Below are 22,059 nucleotides of genomic sequence, written 5' to 3'. Positions count from 1 at the left end.
GGCACCTTTGAAACATCGGTGGAAAAGTCGGTTGAACAGCCCTTTATTGCACGTTGTATACTTTCTGGTCGATGTGACCAACGTTTCCATACGACCTCTTAAGCCACTGCGTTAACTTACGTAACCCAAGCAAGGAACAAGTGTCAAAGATTGACCGATCGTCGTTAAAGAACTACCAGTTTACCGATAGGAAAACGATAATCGGCTGATCCCTTTGGGCCAACCTCGACCCTAGGTTCCACTCGAAGGAAATGGTATTCTCTTCCTAGAAGCATGAGCATCGCAGGTCCGGTAGAAATGCATGAATCGGTCGACAGGTGGGCCACCTGCCAAAATTCCAGGACAAAAGGAAGCTTCGGAAGATCGAGATATCGGGATAACGCGATTACCGATCGCGACGTAGCACGCATATATTTATATACATATTAGAAACCACATAATAAGAACCGCTAATATTCTACCTTTACGAAAGATTTATTTCCACTTAAACAGTCTTTTACTCTTTTATTTATTTATTTATTTATGGAATGTAGTTATCGGACGCAGAGGGGTAGAAAGAAGAGAAAAGAAAAAGAAATTTTGAATGAAAATTTTGCGCAACACGGATGAAAAGATATGGTTGAACAGTAAAGCTAGGATCGAGATAACGCCTCATAATCGCACGCTTGAACGACGCATCACTCACGGAGAAGAAATGTACGCGGCCGGAAAAACTGTTAGCTAGATAGCAAATACGATTCAGGGTATCAAGATAGGAATATTTAGGTTTACAAGCGTGACAGTGAAATGGTAACGGTTTTCTTAAAGATTTAACAAAGCGATGACAAGAACTGCGAAATCTCGAATAAATTGGTTGTATGTACGTTCGATGCTTTAGATCGATGGTAAAGCAACCCCAAATATATTTGAGCGCATGGTCCCTTATTTTCGAGAAACTAATAAGTATTTTTTATACTTTACTTTACAAATTCCTTTAATCAATTAATTAATATTGCGTTCCTTTTAACATTACATTTTTACAGTTTATTTTCATAAATTTTTGATTATTTTTACTTATTACACTACCGCTACATGTTTTTACAAGTTTGTGAATCGAGATAGCAATCAAAACATTCGAAACGCAAGAGGTTGCTTCACCAAGACAGTAATTTCTCCATTAATTTCTCGAAAACAAAGAACCATGCGCTCAAATCCTTCTGGGGCTGTTTTACCATCAACTTCGAATCATTCGAGATTCCGCAGTTCCCGTCATCTCCCAGCAAGTGGTACGTTAAAATCCATCGATGTAAAAACACGCGAACCGTTTGTATGGCCACTGCTTATTTTACCTAGCAAACACGTATCAGCGACGAATCTACGTTCATCCAGAGACTTTAGATCAAGCAATAACGTTATCGATGAATAATCATGGCACGTTCCGCTCATGGGTCCGTGCGATCCGCTGCTTGCGAAGCGTGTTGAATTCTTTCGGAAGTTGTAAAATAATTACGATCCTAAACACGCAACGTTTTACCAATCGATGATAAAACGATGTTTGTCAAGATGCCGATTACCGATGGCGCATTGATATATCAAATTTCGCTTTCGTTTCGCGTTCGCCATCTTCGCTTCGCATTATTCCAATCATTCGCAAGTTCTTAAACGATAGAATTAGCGCGTGAGCGTCGGCGAGGAAATAATTATTCGCGATAGAATACGCAAAGCGTGCGGGCGAGGGCACCTTCGTTCTTTCCTTTCTCGTCTCGCAATAGCGATGATACGACAATGACGATAATACGGTAATAGTGGTGACGCTACGATAATTATTTAATGACATACGTTGAACGTACGCCGCTAAAAATCGACGCTGAAACCTTTCGTTAAAAGTGACTCGCTTGACTGAAGCATTTTTACCGTCCAACGGTTACCAACCTCTCGCCGTACAAATTAATCGTTCGTTCGCGTCTCGTAAACGCCGTTTACGTTAAAAATACGTCGCACGGAATAGATCTAGTGGACAGGATGGTTGCAGTGGAGATAGAAGACGATGCAAGTGGGCAGAGCGAACGAAGGGAGGCGGATCGGGCGGACAGATTTTCGGTAAACGCTGGTGAAGCTGAAAAGCTGGTTATTCCGAGGAAGAAGCGTGTTAAGCGCGAAGAATAGGCAGCATCTATGGATAGGTGGGCAAACGCGATATATCACAGGATACGGGTCGCTGGTTTTCCGAATGACCGTCTAATGGCGTCGAGGCGGGGTGGGCCGAGGTTGCGCCGGTGTCCGAACAGAAAATTAGTGGTCACAAATCAACCACCGCCATTGTGCAGCATGGTGCGCGTTTGGTAGAGCGTAGGAATTTGATCCTTCCGAAATTCTGACCTTTCCTATTTCGATGCGCTCTTTTCTCGACTGGCGTGTAAACACGGCAGATTGGAAAGCTACGACGAGCAATGAAACCCGGCGTTGCTAAAATCCTCGGCGAAGGATTCTGGCGACCTGGCGGCGCGATAGTTGCGCAATGTGGTTGGCATGCGACTTGACGCACATGCATCCGTACGAGATTCAGTGACGTACGTAAGTATACGATGACAGCGTTCGTGAAACCGGCTCGCGTATTCTTGAAAGAAAAGGTTATGGCTATGAAATTCTGACATTTCACGATTGTTTCGCGCCTAAAGAACGACCGATCCGCGGCTAAATCTGCGACGGTGGTTCGACACGCATCGCGTCGTAGATGGTTTGGCGACGCGACGATTTGACGTTCGACGGCAGTCGATTTTACTGCGGCGAACTTCTCGCCAGTGTTTCGCCAGCCGAAAAGCCAAAGTTGAACGTTAACCGGAATGTTGAGGTTCCGAGGCGCGCGTTTAGATTGCGCTGGAATTCGGACAAGTTTTTGCATCTCTGCTGGATGCGGCGTGGTACGAAGTGGATTGGAAAATAGTGGCGCTATAAAATATCGCCTTGCTGTTTCCAGAATCAACGACGCGGTGAAATGTGTATCGGCTTTGCAAAAACGCCCGGTTGAACGACATCTCAATGACACAAAGACGAGGTATCGGCGCGCGTACTTTCCATGCGGCAAAGATTCGTCCTTGCGAGAATTTCGCGAAAGGGATATTCCGAGTAGCGCGCACAGAACACGCAGTCTGACGATAATTTTATCGAGCACATTGTACATTGATAAATTAACCGAGAGCAAGCTTTTTGTAACACAGCGTTCCTCGATCTTTGCCATTGTCGCCATTGCCGATACGATACTTGTCGCTTCGTCGTAGCGTCTGATCCGATAAGATCGATCACGCGTGGTTCTTCGATCGGGCGAACATTGGTTTGAGAGAGAATTAAAGGAGAAATCAAGCGAAACGTATAGATTCGCGTAGGGATCGCGCGGTTCTTTGCGGCGGTGACACGCAGTGACGAGAATATTTCCTTTTAAAGAACTCGCTTCTTTTACCTGCTCTGTCGATCTTATCAACGACTAATCTATACCGTGAGATTCGGCAGAAGCGCGCGAGGAATCGGCCGTTTTATCGAGAGAACACGAGTCTTGGATATTAATGTCCTGCTGAGATTCCATTCTTCCTGCTCGTTTCGTCTTGCCTCGTCTCGCCACGCATCGCGTCAAATTTCTGTGACTGCCGATGGGACGCATCGACAAAATTCGTTGCCCATTGGCGTCGAATGCACACAATTTTTCTTTACGTGTCCCTTCGCTTCGCCTTTTACTTCGTTTCACGCGAACCGAACAACGTACGAACCGTATGCATTGCGATACTATGATACGATTTACGTATATTAGAAATAAATAATAGAAATATATTTGCTATGCAGAGTGTAAAGCGCTCGGCAACGAATTCGACGTAAAGTCTGTCGCAGATAAAAATATCGTGAAATCTTGGAAAGACAGCGAGGAAGAGCGAGAGATTCGATTTGACGTATTTTGACGCACTGCTCGGCCTTTCTCCTTCTACACCGTTGGATGAGAAAATGAAATGGAAGGACGACAAAATGCTGTCCATGATGAATACCTTGGATATTCGTTTGCGAGTAAACGCTGATTGGAACCTGCCGACCTACCGGTGGGCTGTCGTCTAATCCGTTTCCTATCTTTTCCTTTATCTTCTGCCCGTAATTGTCTCATTGTATTCGGTTAAGCCAGGGAGAGATCGATCTGCCGACGAATTTCTATTAGGCGAAGCGAGTCAATTTTTGCTTTTCCCAAGAAAACAACCACCAGACGCGATATAATTTCTTGGCAAAGTGAGAAGCTTGCCGATAATTATTCGAATAGCAGGCGACCAAACGCCATAACGAAGTAAGACAAACACCGTAAACACGTTGTTTGTACGTTGCAAAAATCCTCTATTTGCCGCTTTTTCCTCTGGTACGTAACTATTTTTTTAGCGGAGATAACCAGCTATTGGGTTGGCAACTAAATGATTGCGGATTTTGTCAATGCCATCTAATGACAAAATCCCCAATCACTTAGTTGCCAACCCAATAGCTGGTTATCTCCGCTAAAAGAAAAAGTAGTTACGTCAATGCCACCTAATGACAAACTCCGCAATCACTTAGTTGTTAACCCAATATAACATACGTAGCTATGCTTTGCATTTTCGCGTGCTCTGTCATATCGCGTCTAAACCGATAGATCCGCCGTCTAAAACCGTTTGAGTCTCTCTGTTTTCCCTTTTTCGCCGGTGCGAACATTGAAGAAACAGAGGGGGAAAGGTGAGAGGAACGACAGAGCGACGGATCTACGAAGCCAGGAAATGAGAAAAGGGCGAGAGGATACAAGACGCGACCAGATCACAAGGGACAAAGCAAAGAAAATTGAAAGAAAACGGGGGAGGGTGACGGGACGAAACGAAAAGGAAAGGGAAGAGGAAGAGGGCAAAGACGAGAAAGAGAAAGGCTGACTGAGTCAGATGGAAAGGTTGGTAAAGAAGCGCACGTGTGCGTGTCATACGAGTCCACCCAGTATGTTAATTCGCGCTGATGACCCCATCAGGAAACATGCTCACCGCTGAGTGGAGTAGTGGAGGAGCCGAGTTTTCGTCTCGTCCATCGCTCGTGTATGCGCTTACCGGCGCACACACGCGCGTCCCTACACACGCACGTGGATATACCTTGCTGCCTCCGAACAATCGTCATCCCCGACCACGTTTCACGCCCACGCACTTGCTCAAACATTCCAGCCGCACAAAGCGCGTCAGGCTAATCGTAATGGAATTGCTATCCGCTCGTTAGGAACCATTAATAGCAACGAATTCATGCGCAGCAAACGTCGTTACGACGAATACGAGTCGAACGTCGTACGATCTGCGAAATCGGCGAAAACGGCCGTTGCGTGAACTAAAAATTCCACCGAGCAATTGGCCGAAAGATAGAATTTCGCTGCTGGTATCTTACCTGCATTCCATCGATCATCTTTATCGACGTTTTTCAATAGACAAGTTTCCACGAAATACACCGCTTTCGTTTACGACCTGGATATTGGAAACTTGTAGTATGATCGACGGCAGAATCGTTAGGGGGATGAAACGAACGAGCAGTTTATATCGATGAATACGCTGCTTGACGCAAGGATCACGTTCCACGTATTGTGATGCGACACCGTCTTCGCCTTACCGAGATATCATCGGATTCTTCGTAGTATTAAAACTTTCCGATCGCTACCGCCTCGAACGAGATGTTGATCCTGCAGATGGCTGGCTCCCTGGGTCGCCAGCTAAACGAGTAGCGAATCAGGGGTGGCGATTTCCCGTGGCCAATGAAAATCACTATGTTCCAGCTTTCACCGGCTTTCTTCGTTCTACGCATTTCGCTCGCGTTGCGAATTTCCGCGAAAAGTGTGTCATCCGTTACGGCTACGGGGCAGCTTGAGAGACGCGCGTGCGCGCGGCTTTGCAAACGTTCCGCCGAGATACGAGATACGGTGTCGTTTTCCACGAAACTACGAATCCAGGAACTGCCGTATTCGAACTCGATCGCGCCATTCGACGAACACGCAGCTGCCTGCAAAGTGGCGAATGATCGAAAACAGCACGCGATTCGATCGGTCGGAATCGATGTCGTTTCGCCGATGCGAAGCCACGTAGTTTCCCCGTATCGAGAGTCGAGCGAATGAAGTTTCATGGGCCGGTGTCGTTAGTCGTGTCGTGGCGAACAAAACGAAGGCCGCGAATGCGGAGGTCACAGGCTAATAAATTCTTAGGCGAATCAATAAAAGCGACTGCGATAATTAGATCCGTCTGAAAGCGGTGCAAGGGCAGACAGGCAGAGAGAAAAAGGGACGACGAGCTGGAGGAAGGGGGAGGGCAAAAAGGTAGAGGAAAAAAGCAGGCTCGTTCGAACCGTGTCAGCTCGTGGCTCGTTTATTTTCGGTGGACACGAACAAAGCCGCAGCACGGCACGGGTCGACGAGCGGGATCGGGCACGAGCACAAGCGCGTGCACGGCCGAAGGAACACGAACCGAACGAAGAAGCGGCCGCTGGATCAGCATTATTCGGATAGGCCGATGTCGCGACCGTGAGCAGTAGGTTTTAGATTAGCCACGGTTAAAGGAGAAAACGGGGCAAACGAGGCTCGCGAGCACATCGGAGAGAACCGGCGAAAGGGAGAGCTGTGATGGTGAAACGATGCACGGGATGCGGAGGTCCACGGGATCGGTGGTCCCAGGTAGCGGTAGGACGAGCTAACCCGAGTCCACGTATTCCGCGCCTCCTTGCACCTCCTTACATCCCCTTGCGTCGCGCCGAGCCGCGTCGCGTCGCGTCCGTTCCAACGAGCAACCTGATTTATGGCGGCCATTCATTCTAATCGTCTTGCATCTCGCAGCCCCGAGCAACCCTATCTACCGTGTATAGTCGCGCTTTTCGAGACATCGCCCTCGGCGACCCGTAACTAATTGAATGCAAAGATTCGAATATTTAGTCAAGCTTATAAACCATTTAATTAACGAGACTGTAACGGTCACCTCTCCCTCCCTCCCCCTCTCTCTCTCTCTCTCTGAGGCGTTCTCTAGCCTCGTAAATATCGTCGTGTCTTTCGATTTCGATACCTACTTTGTCGATTGTTCGTCGCGCCATCGTTTCCTTCGTTCCAAGAAGAAGACGCAATTTCTTCGTGAACGGTCGTGGCTAACAGCCGCGAGTCTTTCCGGTTGGAACGTGGTGTGGGTGGAGTAGGCTTGTAAATAGCGAGGAAAATCGTTGGGAAAAGGAAGGATGGTTGGCGAATCGTGTTAAGAGCAGAGACCGGCCTACGAAACGGATTAAATCGCATCGTTTAATTCAGCTTGAAATACATGTAATTAACTTTAATAACCGGTTTATAGCCTTAAACTGGCAATGATCGTAATAGCGGCGATCGCGGTGCTCGTAAACTAGGCATAAGGTGGATAACGATCGATATTTGAACGTAAGATCGCGTTAACAGAGGTTGTATAGGTTAACACTAGAACTACCGATAGTAACACTTTGACAGCCACGCCGAAACTACATGTTTCGCAGAGGGCGCCACGGGAGTATTTTTATTATACAAAGCATATAATGGCAAAATAATAAATCGATGACGTAGAACAACATTTCTTCCCAATGGACCGTTTATCTCATTGGTGTTCACGGGTGACCACCGTGGCGCCTTGCTAACAGTTGATAGCGACATATTGTAACAAGGCTTCGTTTATTTCAACAAACCATTCGTTATTTCGTAAGCAAAACGTGCAGAATATATTGTTGAAACGTGTAGAAGATATTAGTAAACAGTATTACGATTATTTTTATGATTTCGAGAAAACATTCGGTCGAAATGGTAGAGGTCCGCAAGGAAGATTATGTTTCTGATAAACCAATGGTAGTGGTAGATTACAAGAGAGGAAAATGTGCTGTAGATTTATCAGATCAAATGATAGTATATTTTACACCACATAGAAGAAACCTCGTGTGGTATATAAAATTAGCTTTAGAGTTATCGTTAAATACATGAATTTCAAACGCGACGATACTCTATAAACAAGCAAGAAAAACAACGATCGAGGTATCAGATTTTAGAATGGCGCTCGCATCGCACCTTACATAGTTTCGTTCACCAGAGCCGTTAAATATACTTATTCGACAAAGATCGCGACATGAAACGCGAAAGAAAGAAGGGCAAGCGTACCTGGCAGGAAAATTTTGCAGAGAATGCTATAAGAAAAATGTTAAACAGTTAGGATGAAAAATTGCTAAGAATCGGACCAAAGAGGTGACCACCTATCGTCCAAATTGCATAGATGAGCCACATTTATTTAAAGTGTTTTAACACAGTGCACCGTTAGATGCAACATTTGTTCTCATTTTTTTTTTTTTTTTTATTGACGTTCTAATAAAAATGTTTAATCGTCCAATGGGGCACTTTTTATTTCAAAGTATCTTCTATTTATCGGTTATATTCAAAATACCCCAACTGTCAATTTTCATACAATTTTCACAATTGTAACCAATTGCACCAATGACCAACGTAGCAGTCAAAGTGTTTACACGAAGCTGTTTCTACCAAAACCAATCGAAATGACTGGTCTTTAAAAAATACGTAATAATAAAATATTTGTATTTTATTATTCTATTGTATTTTGTATTTACAATTGTATTGTATTCATTGATTTATTATTTTCTTACAGACGGGATTCCATGTTATGCAGTACATTTTTAACGAGGGTTGACACATTTATAAAATTGTAGAACCAGTCGTTTTGACTGCCGTCGTATTTCTAGCGTTAGCATCTAGCGATCTAGCGATCGATCCGGAATTTTCCTGATAGCCGATATCGTCGTATCGAACGATACGCAATAAAAATTGAAAAAACGCGTGGGAAGTTGTACAAAACGAAGAAACTGGTTACTCGGGGTTCGATAAACAGATCACAGTACCCTTTTACATTTCGACAAGTACCAGTCATTTTGCCTGGTATTGGTATAAATAGCCTTGATGCAAAATTATTTTCAGCTCGAATACGTAAAAACCAAAATAAAATTCATTATATTATTCTTTCAGTAATCGTTGCGAAAGTGATTACATCATTGCGGGAAAAAGATACAACATGAAGTAGGAATTTAAAAATAAAATTGTAAAACCAGTCGATTCGACCGATGTGATAGTTCTACCGTTAAAAAATATCGCTATACCTGTACCCTTCTTTTCTTTCCCTTTTTCTTTCTCTCTTTCTTTTTCCCAGTCAATTCGAAGAAACGAGGATTGAAATTGATATTGATACGCGCGTTCAAATCGAACACGAGCTGGGAAAGAAAAGGATCCACGTGATTGGGAAGAGGATCGCGCGGCTCGTTTGTCGGCTAAAAGCTTTTAAGCTAGGGTTATATCGGGCAGTAACGGAAGCGCGAGGACAGTTTGAAAGAGAGTGAAAAAGGACGGATCAATGGGGCAAGAGGGTGGGAAAGGGAGTTCTCTCCGGAGGGATGAGTTTGCACCTAGAGCGGACAGTCGACACGCGAGGTCGGCACGAGACTACGAAGGAACAGGGGCCGCCCCATTGGCTCGTTTAATTAATTAAAAGTGCATTAGCGGCGGGGGTTAGCAGCCGAGTTTACGTGAGTTTCTCCACACAGAGCGAGCGAACGAGCGAGCGAGCGACAGAGAGAAAAGTAAAAAGAGAGAGACCGTAACGATGTTCTAAGCGGAAAGCCGCGATATAGCCTTCGTCAACGCAACAACGCCTTCGTAATAGTCGATCCTTGTAACGTATACGAACGAACCGCGAGCCGACAAGATGATTAAACGGTTTCTTCCATTTTTTGATTTATAGCATCAGCCGTATGGGGCTGGTCGGCCAACGCGTTTCCTTCTGTTTCCACCGAACGATGGAAGCTACAGGGATCGTGTAAAGCGAATGGAACAGCGACTATGGAAAAAGTTGGCGACCGCTTGCGTCCCTGTGTGTTAACAACTTCGAAGCGGGGGTGGTATTATCGGGATTACGGCGCACAGAGTAGATAGAATCAAAGCACCAGGTGCAAATTACAAGGGGGATGGCCAGGTAGCACGGAAGTTGAACGCGCTACCAGCTGACTCGTCCGCGAGCGAAGCGTGTAATCACGCTAATGCGGCACGTCGTTGCCAAGAGTGATCCCGGTTTTGCCACAGGGATCACCCTGCAACGACTTTTCAGTGACTCATGCGCGTCATTGCGTAACTGCTCCGGCTCGATAACGATAATCTTCCTCCTCCGAGCGACCATGATCGTCGATCATCGTGCGCGTGGAGCAGCGGCGATCGTGATCACAAGGGACGAGCGAGACGGCGAATCATCCGACCGCTGCACCTGGAAATTTAATAAGGTACGATAATGAAACGGTCAGCGCAAAAAGCACACTCGCTTAAAACGCACGATGCCGGCCGTTTAATCGCCACGGAATTATCGGCGTAATGCCGGCTGATTCTGCGCAACCCCTTCAACTCGAACCGATCCTTTGGTTGCTACTACGGCGCGCGTAAGTCGCCGAAAGAAAAACCGATCGAAGATTCGAAAGGAACGAGACGAGTTTTTCTTAGCAGCGGCGAGGTTTGGCGGCCGAGCGAGGAAAGCTGGTCGCTTCGATTTAATGGTTCGATTTAATGGCAATTTGTCCTTGCGCGTAGATTTATGCGTTGCCGAGTATGCGGCATGTTCGTGTAATATACGACGCGTGGTTCCTAACGAGGGGAGTGGATTCACGGGATGCGCGAATCGCGTGAGACGACCGTCTAACACAATGAGATCGATGATGAAGCGGCAGGCGAGCCAACCGGCCTACCAGCCGTGCCGTAAGCCCTAACGATATATCCAACCGGAGATCAGCCACGCGACTCGCGCAAATTATCGATAGAAACGTTCCACATCGATCGGGCTACGTTCTTAAAAAGAAGCAGCCTGTACACGTTCCAGGCTGAAAGAACCGTAAAGCCGGGCCAATTTAATTTGGGTGTTTCCTACGACCAGAAGGCGTCAACGAGAATCGGGGCGGGATAGTTGACCGATCGAGCCGGAAGGGGAGAAAATTCGACGAGAATTTGATTACGTTCGAACGATAGGCTGTGAGGCAGGTATCGACGGCCGTCGTCGATTCCAAACGTGGTCCCCCTTTTCTCGTAGGTAAACAGCGTGAAATGGTATCTTGTGTTGCGCGGTTAGGCTTGCGCGCTACCCTTCATCGCCCCATGCAAAGGTTAAGGGAAGAGAGGGGTGCGTTGGTTTGTCGCGCGTTCACTAACGCAACGCAAACTGTCGGCTGTCAAGCAGCGCGATGGGAGGGCACGAAACAACGAAGATGTGCCCACGCGCGCACGTGCGCACGTGCCTTTTAATATCCCATAATGCGTTGCATGTCCATATTCATTAAGTAATTTTCTGGTCTGAAAGTCACTGTCCGCGGTCGACCATCGTCGTCGTTTCGTATCCGACGTCAAGGATATCGCGATCCGCTTCGCTTTTCCTCCCTCCAGTTTTCCTCCCTTCGTCTCTCTAATAACGCGAATATTCGTGCGGTATGCGGAGCGTGCAGGCTGAGAAGTAGCCAGAGACATCGGTCGGTGCGACGTATTATTTCGTCCGGCGCATTGTCGCCCGAACGTCCTTTCGTTTCCTCTGTTTCATATTTATGATACGTTTAACGGCAGGAGAGCGCACTGGGTCTGCGCGCATAAATTTTCCTGCCCTGTGGTTACGGTGAAATCGTGAGCGAGCGCGTCGAGACGCGGCGCGTCGTGTCGCGTGATTTTCTTCAACGCGATTGTCTCGCGCCGTTCAAAGCAAAAACACCGGCGAATAATTTCGACCACGGCAATTTGTCGGCGGCCTAACGGTAACGCCACGTATACGCCAGGTCAGCGTTACGGGGCGTGGTAACCGGGCTAGTTCGATCTGCGAAACGCGCGTATTTCGAATTTCCTTTGCATTCTTCCAACAAGAGGCGCATTTTTCCGGAAATCAGGTTCTTTTGCAAAATTCCAACCGACGGGATTAACAGATCTACCATCGTCGCGACCGCTTCAACCTAATTTATCAACCCTCCTATACGTCTAAATGCGACCACACAGACACCGTTGGTAGAATTTGCAACGCGGATTTGCGCAATCATTTTGATCTTTTGCCGCGATACTGTCGGTGAAGTTAAATATCCCACGTATCGCTTTCCGCGCTAATTTCACTCCGCCTCGATGTATTTTAACCGACGTATTAATTCGCCGTCACAGCGGGCCCGCCGATACGCTAACGTTTAACTTGCGTAATGTACGCGTAACGTGCACGATGCAAGTGCGCTGCCTTGCGAACTAGCCACTTGTGCTTCTCGTCGAGCGAAGCAATTCGTTTCTGTATCGTGCGTTGTGATTCGTTCCGAAAGAGCTTCGGCCGTTTATCGCAACGAGCGAACGGAAACTTCGTTCGCCTGGTGGAGTCGCGTCCGCGAGGATCGTACACGCGAGATAGTCGGAGCCTTCGATAGCGTGACGACGATTTGTCGAGACGCGATATCTTGAGGCGGCGCAGGTTCTAGGAAAGAAAGAATAACTCGATTCGAAGGTGATTTGTCGATCGGCAGGTATCGGAAATCGCGCAGTTCCAGGCCTTAATGCTCTTACACTTGGAACACAGAGCGTGTAGACAGGCGCGTACACCACCTAACACGTAACACGTAGTATCAAGTAGGTGAACGAGGCAACCGAGAAGCCGAGTTCTGAGATCAAGTCACGCGTAGCCTAAAGAAAGTTGTTTAAAGGTCAGTGTAGCTCGACTTGCATCAGAAATGCCAATCTAGTTACGAAATATGTATGGGGAACAATGATACCCTCGTGGAAAGCAATTCGTTCGCTCGCGCGCCGTCTCCTTCCAGTTGTCGTCCGTACGTCTCTTCGTGGTTTCCAGCGATCGCGTCGAACTCGAGCGAAAGCGTTGCAGAAAAAAAGAACAACTTTCTTTCTCTTGTTGCTGAACTTTTGAAAATTTAGCGAATTATACCGCCTATCGGTGGGTCGTATCTCTCGCGTTATTCATATCCGCGGAATAATGCTGAATAATTTCACCATAAATACGTGGCGCGTCCACGTGGGCGTAAAGTAACGATAATGCAAGTAAATAATGGACGCGAGAGTTTTATTACCTAGGCGGTTGAATGGCAAGATAGAATCTACGTGTCCGCGGCAGTACAGCCCCCTCGAACACCGAACGCCAAGAGGAAAGAGAAGAAGAGGAGAGAGCCAGGATGAGACCAGGCGAGAGACGCTTCCCTTTTGCACGAACATCGAATCCGAAAATTCCTACATAGGCGAATGAATGGTACTTTCCTTCTCTCTTTGCCAAACGTAGTAGCCTTCTCTAGCCGTTGTTCCGCGTTTCGCGATACCGTTCCTCGTCGACCGCTATCGTTTCTCCTCTTTCGTCGTTTAGATAAATCCTCACCTTGCCTCGCCTAGCTCCGCCATCGCTCCAACGACGTAGCTGTCTTCCTTTACGACTTTGTACGCGCAGACTCCGCTCCTTTGTCCGTAGCACGCAGCAAATTCGCGTTTCCCGTGTTCCAACTACTCAAACTTGCGAAATAAGCAATTGGCTACTCGATATGTAGGTCGTCGGTCTGGCTGGCAGCTTCCTGTTCTTTCCTACGGTCGCGACCTTTGCTTATCTTCCGAATGGACGTCGCCTTGTCTCGATATCGCGCGCGACGATATCTCGGGTGGATTATTATACGCGTTGGTTTATTAAAGGGACGAGTGATAAAATTGTGATAGTCGGTCGTAAGTTCAAATGTAACTCGCGTTTTTCTTCTCTTTTTATATGCATCAATTTTACGATCGATTCTCATCGAGAATTATTAGTAAATTTTTCTCACGTGCTACTATGTCGTGTTTAACCCCTTAACCTACGATTTACGTTCGAGAATTTTGCCCCGAAAACGTAAACAAGCTCGCGTACCCTTCGAGCCATTCGCACCACTTGTGTAGTGCGTACTACGGGCTATGCCCGTGACATTTACGTTCCGTCCGATCATCGTACTATGGGATATGCTCGTGATATTTACGTTTGGTCCGACCATCTACTACGGGCTATGCCCGTGATATTTACTTTTGTCCGATCGTCTGCTACGGGCTATGTCCGTGATATTTACGTTTGTCCCGATTATCGTACTATGAGCTATGCTCGTGATATTTACGTTTGGCCCGATTATCGTACTATGGGCTATGCCCGTGACATTTACGTCTGCCACGATCATCTGCTACGGGCTATGTCCGTGATATTTACGTTTGTCCCGATTATCGTACCATGGGCTATGCTCGTGATATTTACGTTTGGCCAGATCATCGTACTACGGGCTATGCCCGTGGTTGTAGGTCAAAGGGTTGATAAGAGTTTATAGTGTGTGTGATTCTAGTTGAATCATTATCTTTTTAGCCTGCGGATCTGATCCGACGTGTCAAGTAATTGAGTAACTAGTGGATGTTAACTCTTATGTTATATCTGTTACTGCATTTGCATATTTCGTCTTCGACTGTGGGTATCTTGATGTCGCGATGTACTGTTTCGTTGGTAACATACCAAGGTGCATCTTAGAGTTTTCCATTGGAAACGTCGAAGAATTCCTATGTTGGAATTACTTGCTGTTCCCCGTACTTGGAGTAACTCCGGTTGACGATTAGAAATAACGGCGATAATGTTTTGTCCGGACTTTGTTTACCTTCAAACGTAGCAAATCGGAACAACGTCGACACTGCAAGGCACAAGAATATGATTCTCTGCCGATCCGAATCTTGCATTGACTCGTGCGCTGCTACGTATGAAATCTGGGCGCGTGATGGACGAAAGAAGGACGCGGGCAGCTTGTCGAAACTGCAAAGTTGGCGAACCGGAGCCAAGGGATTGATCGATTTTCGAGGGAGGAGCCGTGGCAAGTGGCATTCTCGAGAAACGTAAATTTGCATCTGAACTTAATCCTTGATTGTGCCACGCCCCCTCAGTTTCTTTCTTTTCGCCTTGGTCCCAAAACTTTCTTTCTCCTCTTCTTCTTCTTCTTCTTCTTCTTACTCGAATGGTAGGTTGTTCGGGCCACAGGCGTCGCCCATCTCGCGCCATCATTTAACTAAATTACCGGCTTGCCGTACGAGAAAGGACACTGTTGTACGGTCACCATTATTTTCGTACAACTTGCACACGCATTCCTCTTTCTCGAGTCCTGGTGACGCGATCTTGGCGGCAAGTTCGCTGCGGAGCCAAGTCACAGACGAGCTGTTCCAGTCGAACGTAATAGCATCCACGTGCATGGATTTCCCCTGTAAAGTCAGACATTCACGCGTCTCTTAATTTCCATCGTGTTGGCTCCTAAACGAAGCTTCCTCGAGTTCGGCTCGTAGCGCCATTAAGCGCCGGTCGACTATCGCGTTGCTCGTTCGCTGTTTCGAATCCCAAGAAAGTGACGAGACAGCGGAGCGAGCGAGCGAGCGAGTAATCCGCGTGGCGATAGTCGAGGACGCGAGGACGGTGTCGCGAGGTCGATGCAACGATTTTGGCAGGTCGTTCGTCGAAAGCTCTGGAGAAAAATGGCCGACAGCGCGCACGGCTGACATTTGCCCGCACATTTATCGCGATAATACGGCTTTAGGTCAGAGGGTGTGGCCTCGCCAGATTGATTCGGCGAGCTCGCTTCTGCGCGCTACGCTTCGTTACCGCCAACGCTATGGCCGCTTTCCTGCTCACGGCTTTTCATTCATCTTTCGCCTTCCATTTGCCTCGGCACTCGATAAATACACCGAACGATAAACCTGTCGATACACCGTTGCCGATCTCGTTCTATCGTTCGTTTCCCATAATTAGAATATACGACGCGAGAAACCGGAAAACCGCGCGTTTCCCTCGTTCGCTTTGGCAACGTTCGCGCCTTCGTCGGATCTCGTGGTTTGGCAACTAAGTGATTGCGGGCTTTGTCAATAGGCGATATTGACAAAGCCCGCAATCACTTAGTTGCCAAGCCGATGCATCTTTGCGTCTTCGATCCCTGGAACCGCGCCGATCCTGCAAAATCTCGTTTCTGCTCGCGAACGCGTAAAATGTCGCAAGATGGACGTTAATGCGCTTCGATTCGAGAGCAGTCGTTTGGATTTAGTTAGTCGTTACTCCGCGAACAAGACTCGGGACAGAGAGTGCGCGAATGGGATAATTAATCGTGGAATCGCGGTAAATGGGGGCAGAAGGCGCGCGTGCGCTTGCGCCTTCCTTTGCGAGTCGCGAGGCCGCGAAGCTGCGATTGGTCGGAATAAAAAATACTAGGCGGCACGAGCGAACCAACACGGATGCAAAGGTTTTTCATCTTACACGCCAGCTACGATGACGACGCGCTATCTATCGACTGCGTGGGTGTTCGTTCTCGCTCTGACAGATTCGAAAACGCATTATTAACACCGACGGCCCTGACTCTATGATTACGCGCATTAATAGCCGGATGGACGAACTTTGCTCACGCTCCGCACTATCATTATCGCAACGCGAAAAAGAGACCGACGCGACGCGACGGCGTGGATCAAGAGACACGCTCGCAGCGACCTGAACCACCAGAGAAAAAGACGAGAAAACCGTGAGTGCAGAAGGGCGGCACTTGAAAAACGATATCGACGACTATCGAATTCCTCCTAATAGTCGATCGAATCGTGTCTCAATCCGTCGAAGATTCTGCAAAATTTGTATCCGACGTTTTCCATAACTGCGCGCGCCTCGTTAGGTACAGGCAAAGACGACGAAGAAGGCGAGACACGAAGGAAATTTGACGAGGATCCGTCGACTTCCGTTTGACCAGTTTCCCTTCTCTCTTTTTGTTCTCTTTTCTATCGTTTTCGCCGTCGTTTCCTTCTACACGCGATATAACAATACGACGACGAAAGCAGCAGTTTGCGATCGTTGCTGGTTATTTTATCGATGAACGCGCACGAGAGCCCGCATCCATCCTGGTCGAGACGATATGGCATTTAAATATAATGTTTCGCGCGCAAGCGCGCATATCGTACCTCGCTACAAACTCCTTTTCAAATTGCATATCAGGTACGATCGAGTGTTGCGAGTATACCAATCTTCCGACGATGAATAATTCATTGTGTAAATAATTCATAAATCACTATATAAGCTTGCCGGACGGTGAGCCAGAATCGTTCAAAAATTTCCAATGAGATTTTTTTTTCATCCATTCTTCCATCATCGAGATCTTCTTTTATCTTCTACCTTCGATACTGTCCTAAAAGGGCTGCGGCTGTTTATCGTGTCAACTTCGCCATACATCTTGCTTCGTTGGCGCAAACGCGTGAAACACGCAAAATTTACCAATTTGCCAAACGACAGTTTCCCGCTTATTCGCGATATTTGCCAATTCGTATCTCGTTGATACTTTTCTTGTGTGTCTAGCGCGCGCGATACTCTGTCATTTGCGACGAATCTTTCCGGTTCTGCGTCGCTCTTCGTAATTACTTAATCGCGGTAAAGTGGTAGAATCGGGGGCAAGTTCAACCTGTTTTATCTGCGATCTCGCATCGGTGTACCGCGAACGCTATGCAATAGGAATTCTTTACGCCTCGATAACAAATCCGACCCACGAGGATGACGCTTAAAAATTCACCTTACGTATTCCATACCGTTTCTTTCGATCCGCGTCGTAACGGAGCCTGACGAGGTGCTTCGAGATTCTTCGGGCTGAACTTTCAAAGTGTACGCCAGCCTGATCTCGTTTCTATGCTTGTGGAAACACGTAGGTAAGTACCTAGCTACCTTGTGCCTCGTCCTTCGTCCACTTTCCGAGGCGTCGTATTTTATCGAACCGGCGTGAAAATGATAAAGCCACTGCTCGTGCACGCATCCAGGTGAAAGGAAGAGGAGAAAGAGAGAAAGAGAGGGGGCGCGAAAGGGGCGTTACATATAGCGATTGTATAGCGACGCATTAAAATATTCGGAATGTTATGCGGTCTGAGCGAGCAGAGTACGAACAGTCGTCGAAAGCGTGGAGAGCAAGGGAAGGCAAGGGAAGGCATGGGAAGGCAAGGGAAGGCAAAGGCAAGTCGAGGCACAGCATGGCCCGCACAGAACGGCGCACGAGGGCGGCGCGCGTTGCGCGTGTACAAATCATGCAAAGAATGACGCGGCATTGGCCCGCTCCCTCCCATCTTCGAGACGAAACTGTGCTGTCTCTACTCCCCTTTCTTTCTTTTCGTCTCCTCTTCTCTCCCTTCGGCTGTGCTATACAGTCGTTATATGCATCATAGAACTGGCATACGAAGGCGTGCAGTGTGGGAGACCTCATGCTGCACAGCCCTCGATGCGGTCGTTGCATATTAACCGAGAACAACGTGCCGCATGCGCTTTCGTGAATCAGCATATCGCAAGTCACCCGCTTGTTTACCTGTTTGCTGCTTGCTTAAGCTACACCGGCTCCGACTAGCCCCGAATATCGTGCTTTCCGACCCATCGCGCCATTTGCTCGTTCGGCTTTCGATTCGCACGAGCGACGATTCGACATTGCCAGGCGAAGACGGAGCATCGTGATGGTGCAAAATCGCGCGCAAACGCAACTCAAACTCTCCACTCGTATTCTCGACTTTGTCCGTCTTCTATTTCCAGCAGACATCGGACCTGGACACTTTGCTATGTAGACAGGATCTCGACCGACTGCAGAAGCTCGACGAAGATGACCCGGAGAAGGAGCCGAGGGAGTCCTCGGTGCAGATGGAGGACTTCTTCGAGGTTGGTGGGCCGGTGTGTCGACCGCAGGCGAGTTTCGTCTCGTCGAGGAGTCAACCCGCGGGAAACGACGACGACGTGTTCCTCAGGCCTCCGCTCTGGGAGGATATTACCTCGAGTATACAAAAACTGGACCCGGAGAACGCCGACATGCTGGGCTCGCAGTCGCACGTCAAAATGGAGACCGACGACGTCTCGTCGCCGGTATTGTCGCCTGTCGAGATCAAAACCGAACCGCTACCTCCGCCACCGACCTTGCACCTCCTCGAAGGACCCGCTTCGAACTCGGTGTCGGGCTACGCGAACGGTCATCCGAACCCTCCAACCGGCCCGCAAGTCGTTCATCACCGGACCGCGCCTGCCGCTTTCAAGACTTTTCCCCCTAACAACAACAACAACAATAACAACAACAACAACAACAACAGCACGAGCGCCAATAACAACAGCACCGGTGTCGCCAACAACGCCAATGGCAACGGTAACAACAACAGCAACAACAACGCCAATGCGAACGGTAACAGCAACAACAGCAACAACAACGGTACCGGGAACAGCAACAACAATAACAACAACAACGACTCGACGACGACTCACCACGGAGGCGGGAATCAGATCGGTGGCAGCGCGACGTCGCCGCTCTACGGCTCGATGACTAGGTTAATGTACATTTCCCCGCTCACGCCGCCGATTTCCGATCCTGGATCTCCGATAGGGGCTCCACCGAGGCGGACACCGCCTCCACCCTATCCACAGCCGTCCATTATGAATGCTCCTCATAGGATTCAGGCCCCGAGCATCACCACGAAATTCAACAGGCGAAACAATCCCGAGCTGGAAAAGAGACGCGTTCATCACTGTGATTTCATAGGTAAGTGTTGCGTTGCTTTGGTAATCGTCAACGTACTTGTATACGCTTCGTCGAGTCTTTTTATCCGCAGCAGATGTATTGGTAACCGACTCCTAAAGGCGCTTAATGGCACACATACGGTACATAGCGTACGTGTATAATATCATAGTTGTGAGAAGTGTAAACGCGCCGAGCGTGCGAGCTACGGGTACGATCGGATGACGCGATGCTTTCATTGTCAGAGAAACGGTAGCAACGCTCACGGTATTGGTAACTATTTCGTTTTGCAGGTTGTACAAAGGTCTACACGAAGAGTTCGCATTTAAAGGCGCATCAGCGGATACACACAGGTAAGTCGACTGCTTTCGCTGAACGTGCGAGCTTGCCGGATAACGGTTCGAGCTGCGTTTTAGGGGAAAACGGCATGCCGATGGAAAAAAGGAACGAGCGTGGAAATTAGATATGTAGCTCATCCACGCGGAGCGAAACGAAACGTTTGAAAGCGCGCGAGGTCGAGCGCTCGGCGTGGGCAGGGCGCGGTTCTCGCAGCCTCTCCTTCTTTCCAGCCTCTTTCTTCCTTTAACCTTCGTCTTCGTTCGTCTCTCTTGTCCCCTCTGTTTTACCTTATCTATCATATTCTCGTACACAGTACACATATTCGCTTTCGCAGAGTCTCCGATCTTTCTGTGCGTGCGCGCGGTGTCGCGCAAAGGAATCTCTATCATATGTAAACGTATAAGGAACGCACGAAGCGTGGTATGCTACACTCCGTTTCGTAGACTCGAGCTAGCGACCCACATCCTGTCCGTATCCAAACACACTGCTCGCTAACGCGCTCGTACCTACACCTACGTGTATTTGTACACGGTCGAGCATGAAAGGGGTTTCTGGCTGTCTGCTAAAGCCACGCCACGCGCGATCTTCTCCAGAGCTGTTGTTGCGCGTTCTTCCGTCGTCGTCGCTTGATCGGGCATCGATGTTTCTGCATCACCGTCGCGTCACGTCGCGTCTGTTTGTCCAACTGTTTTATCGCGTATCGACGAAAAAGCACATGTATAGAGAAGTAAAACAGCTCGACGAATCTCGTCCGTTTTGTAAGCGAAATCTGCACGCGTTTCACTTTCCCGGAAGCTTCTTTCTTCGTAACGTTTGCCCTTAACCGTCTGAGTCGCAGTCGTTGTTTGAAAAAACAGAGTCGAAATATCGACAGCGCGATAGCGAAGAGAAAGAAACGGCGCAACAGCGCTCGTCATATTTGTTAGTTTTATGAAATACATCTATGTTATTATATATGCGTGCTATTAGTTTATAAATATTCGAGTTTTGTTCGATAAAAATTATTGAGAACATAACAATCGTGAGTCGTCCGTTCAAATATACTCGGACTTTTCCACACAAAATTTAAACAACGCGATCGCGTTGTTTGCGACCCAAATGTTCAAATCTTCATCCTTCTTCATCTACATCGTTTCTCCGTTAACACGACTTTTCGCGAACGAAACCATCGATCAGAGTATCGAGGGACTCCTAAATTAGCGAATTCCGAGAAATCGACGTTCCAACGTAACGATTTGTCGAGAAATGCCGATTTAATGTTAGAAAAATGGTAATGGATAAATTTCGAATACGTTTTGCTCGACCAGTAGATAGTCCAAATCTCGGCGCGTATGTACGTAAGATCGGTTCGAAGCGGGAAAATTGGCGCGCGAATTCGAGGTACGTTCGTCTTCTGTGTAAACACGAACGCGAAAGCGGACGAATGTACGCGCGTACAGAGACGCGTATAGACTCGAGCGAAGAAGGAAGGACGAGAGAGAGACGACGAATGCACGCGTGCCTGCTCGACAAGCTATCGCGGAATGCCTGCCAAAGGCGTTCGAACCACGATGTACCACTTTCCAATTGATACGTCGAGGTTTTGCGGTAACTCGTCATCGAGTACGCGAATCTTTCAATTGCGTTTCCAACCACGGAACTCGACCAACGCAGCGAAATTTCGACAATCTCGGCCCGATCAAAATCGATCCGAGTACGCGGTTACTTCAACCTTCCCCTTCCCCCTCTCTCCCTCGGCCGCCTGACGAATTTTTTGTAACGCGTTGTAGAGGTGATATTATATATTGTCCGTGATAGTAGTAGTTGCCGGCTGTAGGTGTCACTGCTAATTATTCTTCTATTTTGATGCGTGGAAGAAAAATCGAATCACGGGCGCCGGGAATCGAACCCGGGTCCTGAACGACCGAAACCTAAGACGCTAACAACTGCGCTGCCGTTTTTTTTTTATCTTTGTTTATTAATTCCAGGTTTTCTACATATTTTTTTTTTTATATGATTTTTTTTTCCAGAATAAACACTGAATTCTAATTGTAGGGTGGTACAGGCAAAAGTACCGATACGCGACGGTACGACGTAGCCATGCATTATTACATTTTTTCTTTTTTTTTTTTTTTAAGATTATTATTGTGCCTTAAATTTAAGCCGCTGTTG

The 22,059-nt window shown here is 47.7% G+C and overlaps 1 protein-coding gene across 3 annotated transcripts in view; it reads left to right on the top strand.

Annotated features, from left to right (window-relative positions):
* LOC126922425 (putative uncharacterized protein DDB_G0277255) overlaps positions 1-22,059 on the top strand; it is a 46,066-nt gene that overhangs the window by 16,120 nt on the left and 7,887 nt on the right. The window contains exons 2-3 of one of the 3 annotated variants that reach the window (XM_050735005.1): positions 18,606-19,593; positions 19,863-19,922. In XM_050735005.1, the coding sequence (XP_050590962.1) occupies positions 18,606-19,593; positions 19,863-19,922 (1,048 nt within the window). The remainder of the gene's footprint in view (positions 1-18,605; positions 19,594-19,862; positions 19,923-22,059) is intronic. The other 2 variants (XM_050735006.1, XM_050735007.1) reach the window with 2 other exon arrangements.

This window comes from Bombus affinis, chromosome 1 (assembly GCF_024516045.1).
Source record: "Bombus affinis isolate iyBomAffi1 chromosome 1, iyBomAffi1.2, whole genome shotgun sequence".
Classification (NCBI taxonomy): Eukaryota; Metazoa; Arthropoda; class Insecta; order Hymenoptera; family Apidae; genus Bombus; species Bombus affinis.
The sequence above is the reverse complement of the archived record's forward strand: the minus strand, read 5'-3'. Positions and strand labels throughout refer to the sequence as shown.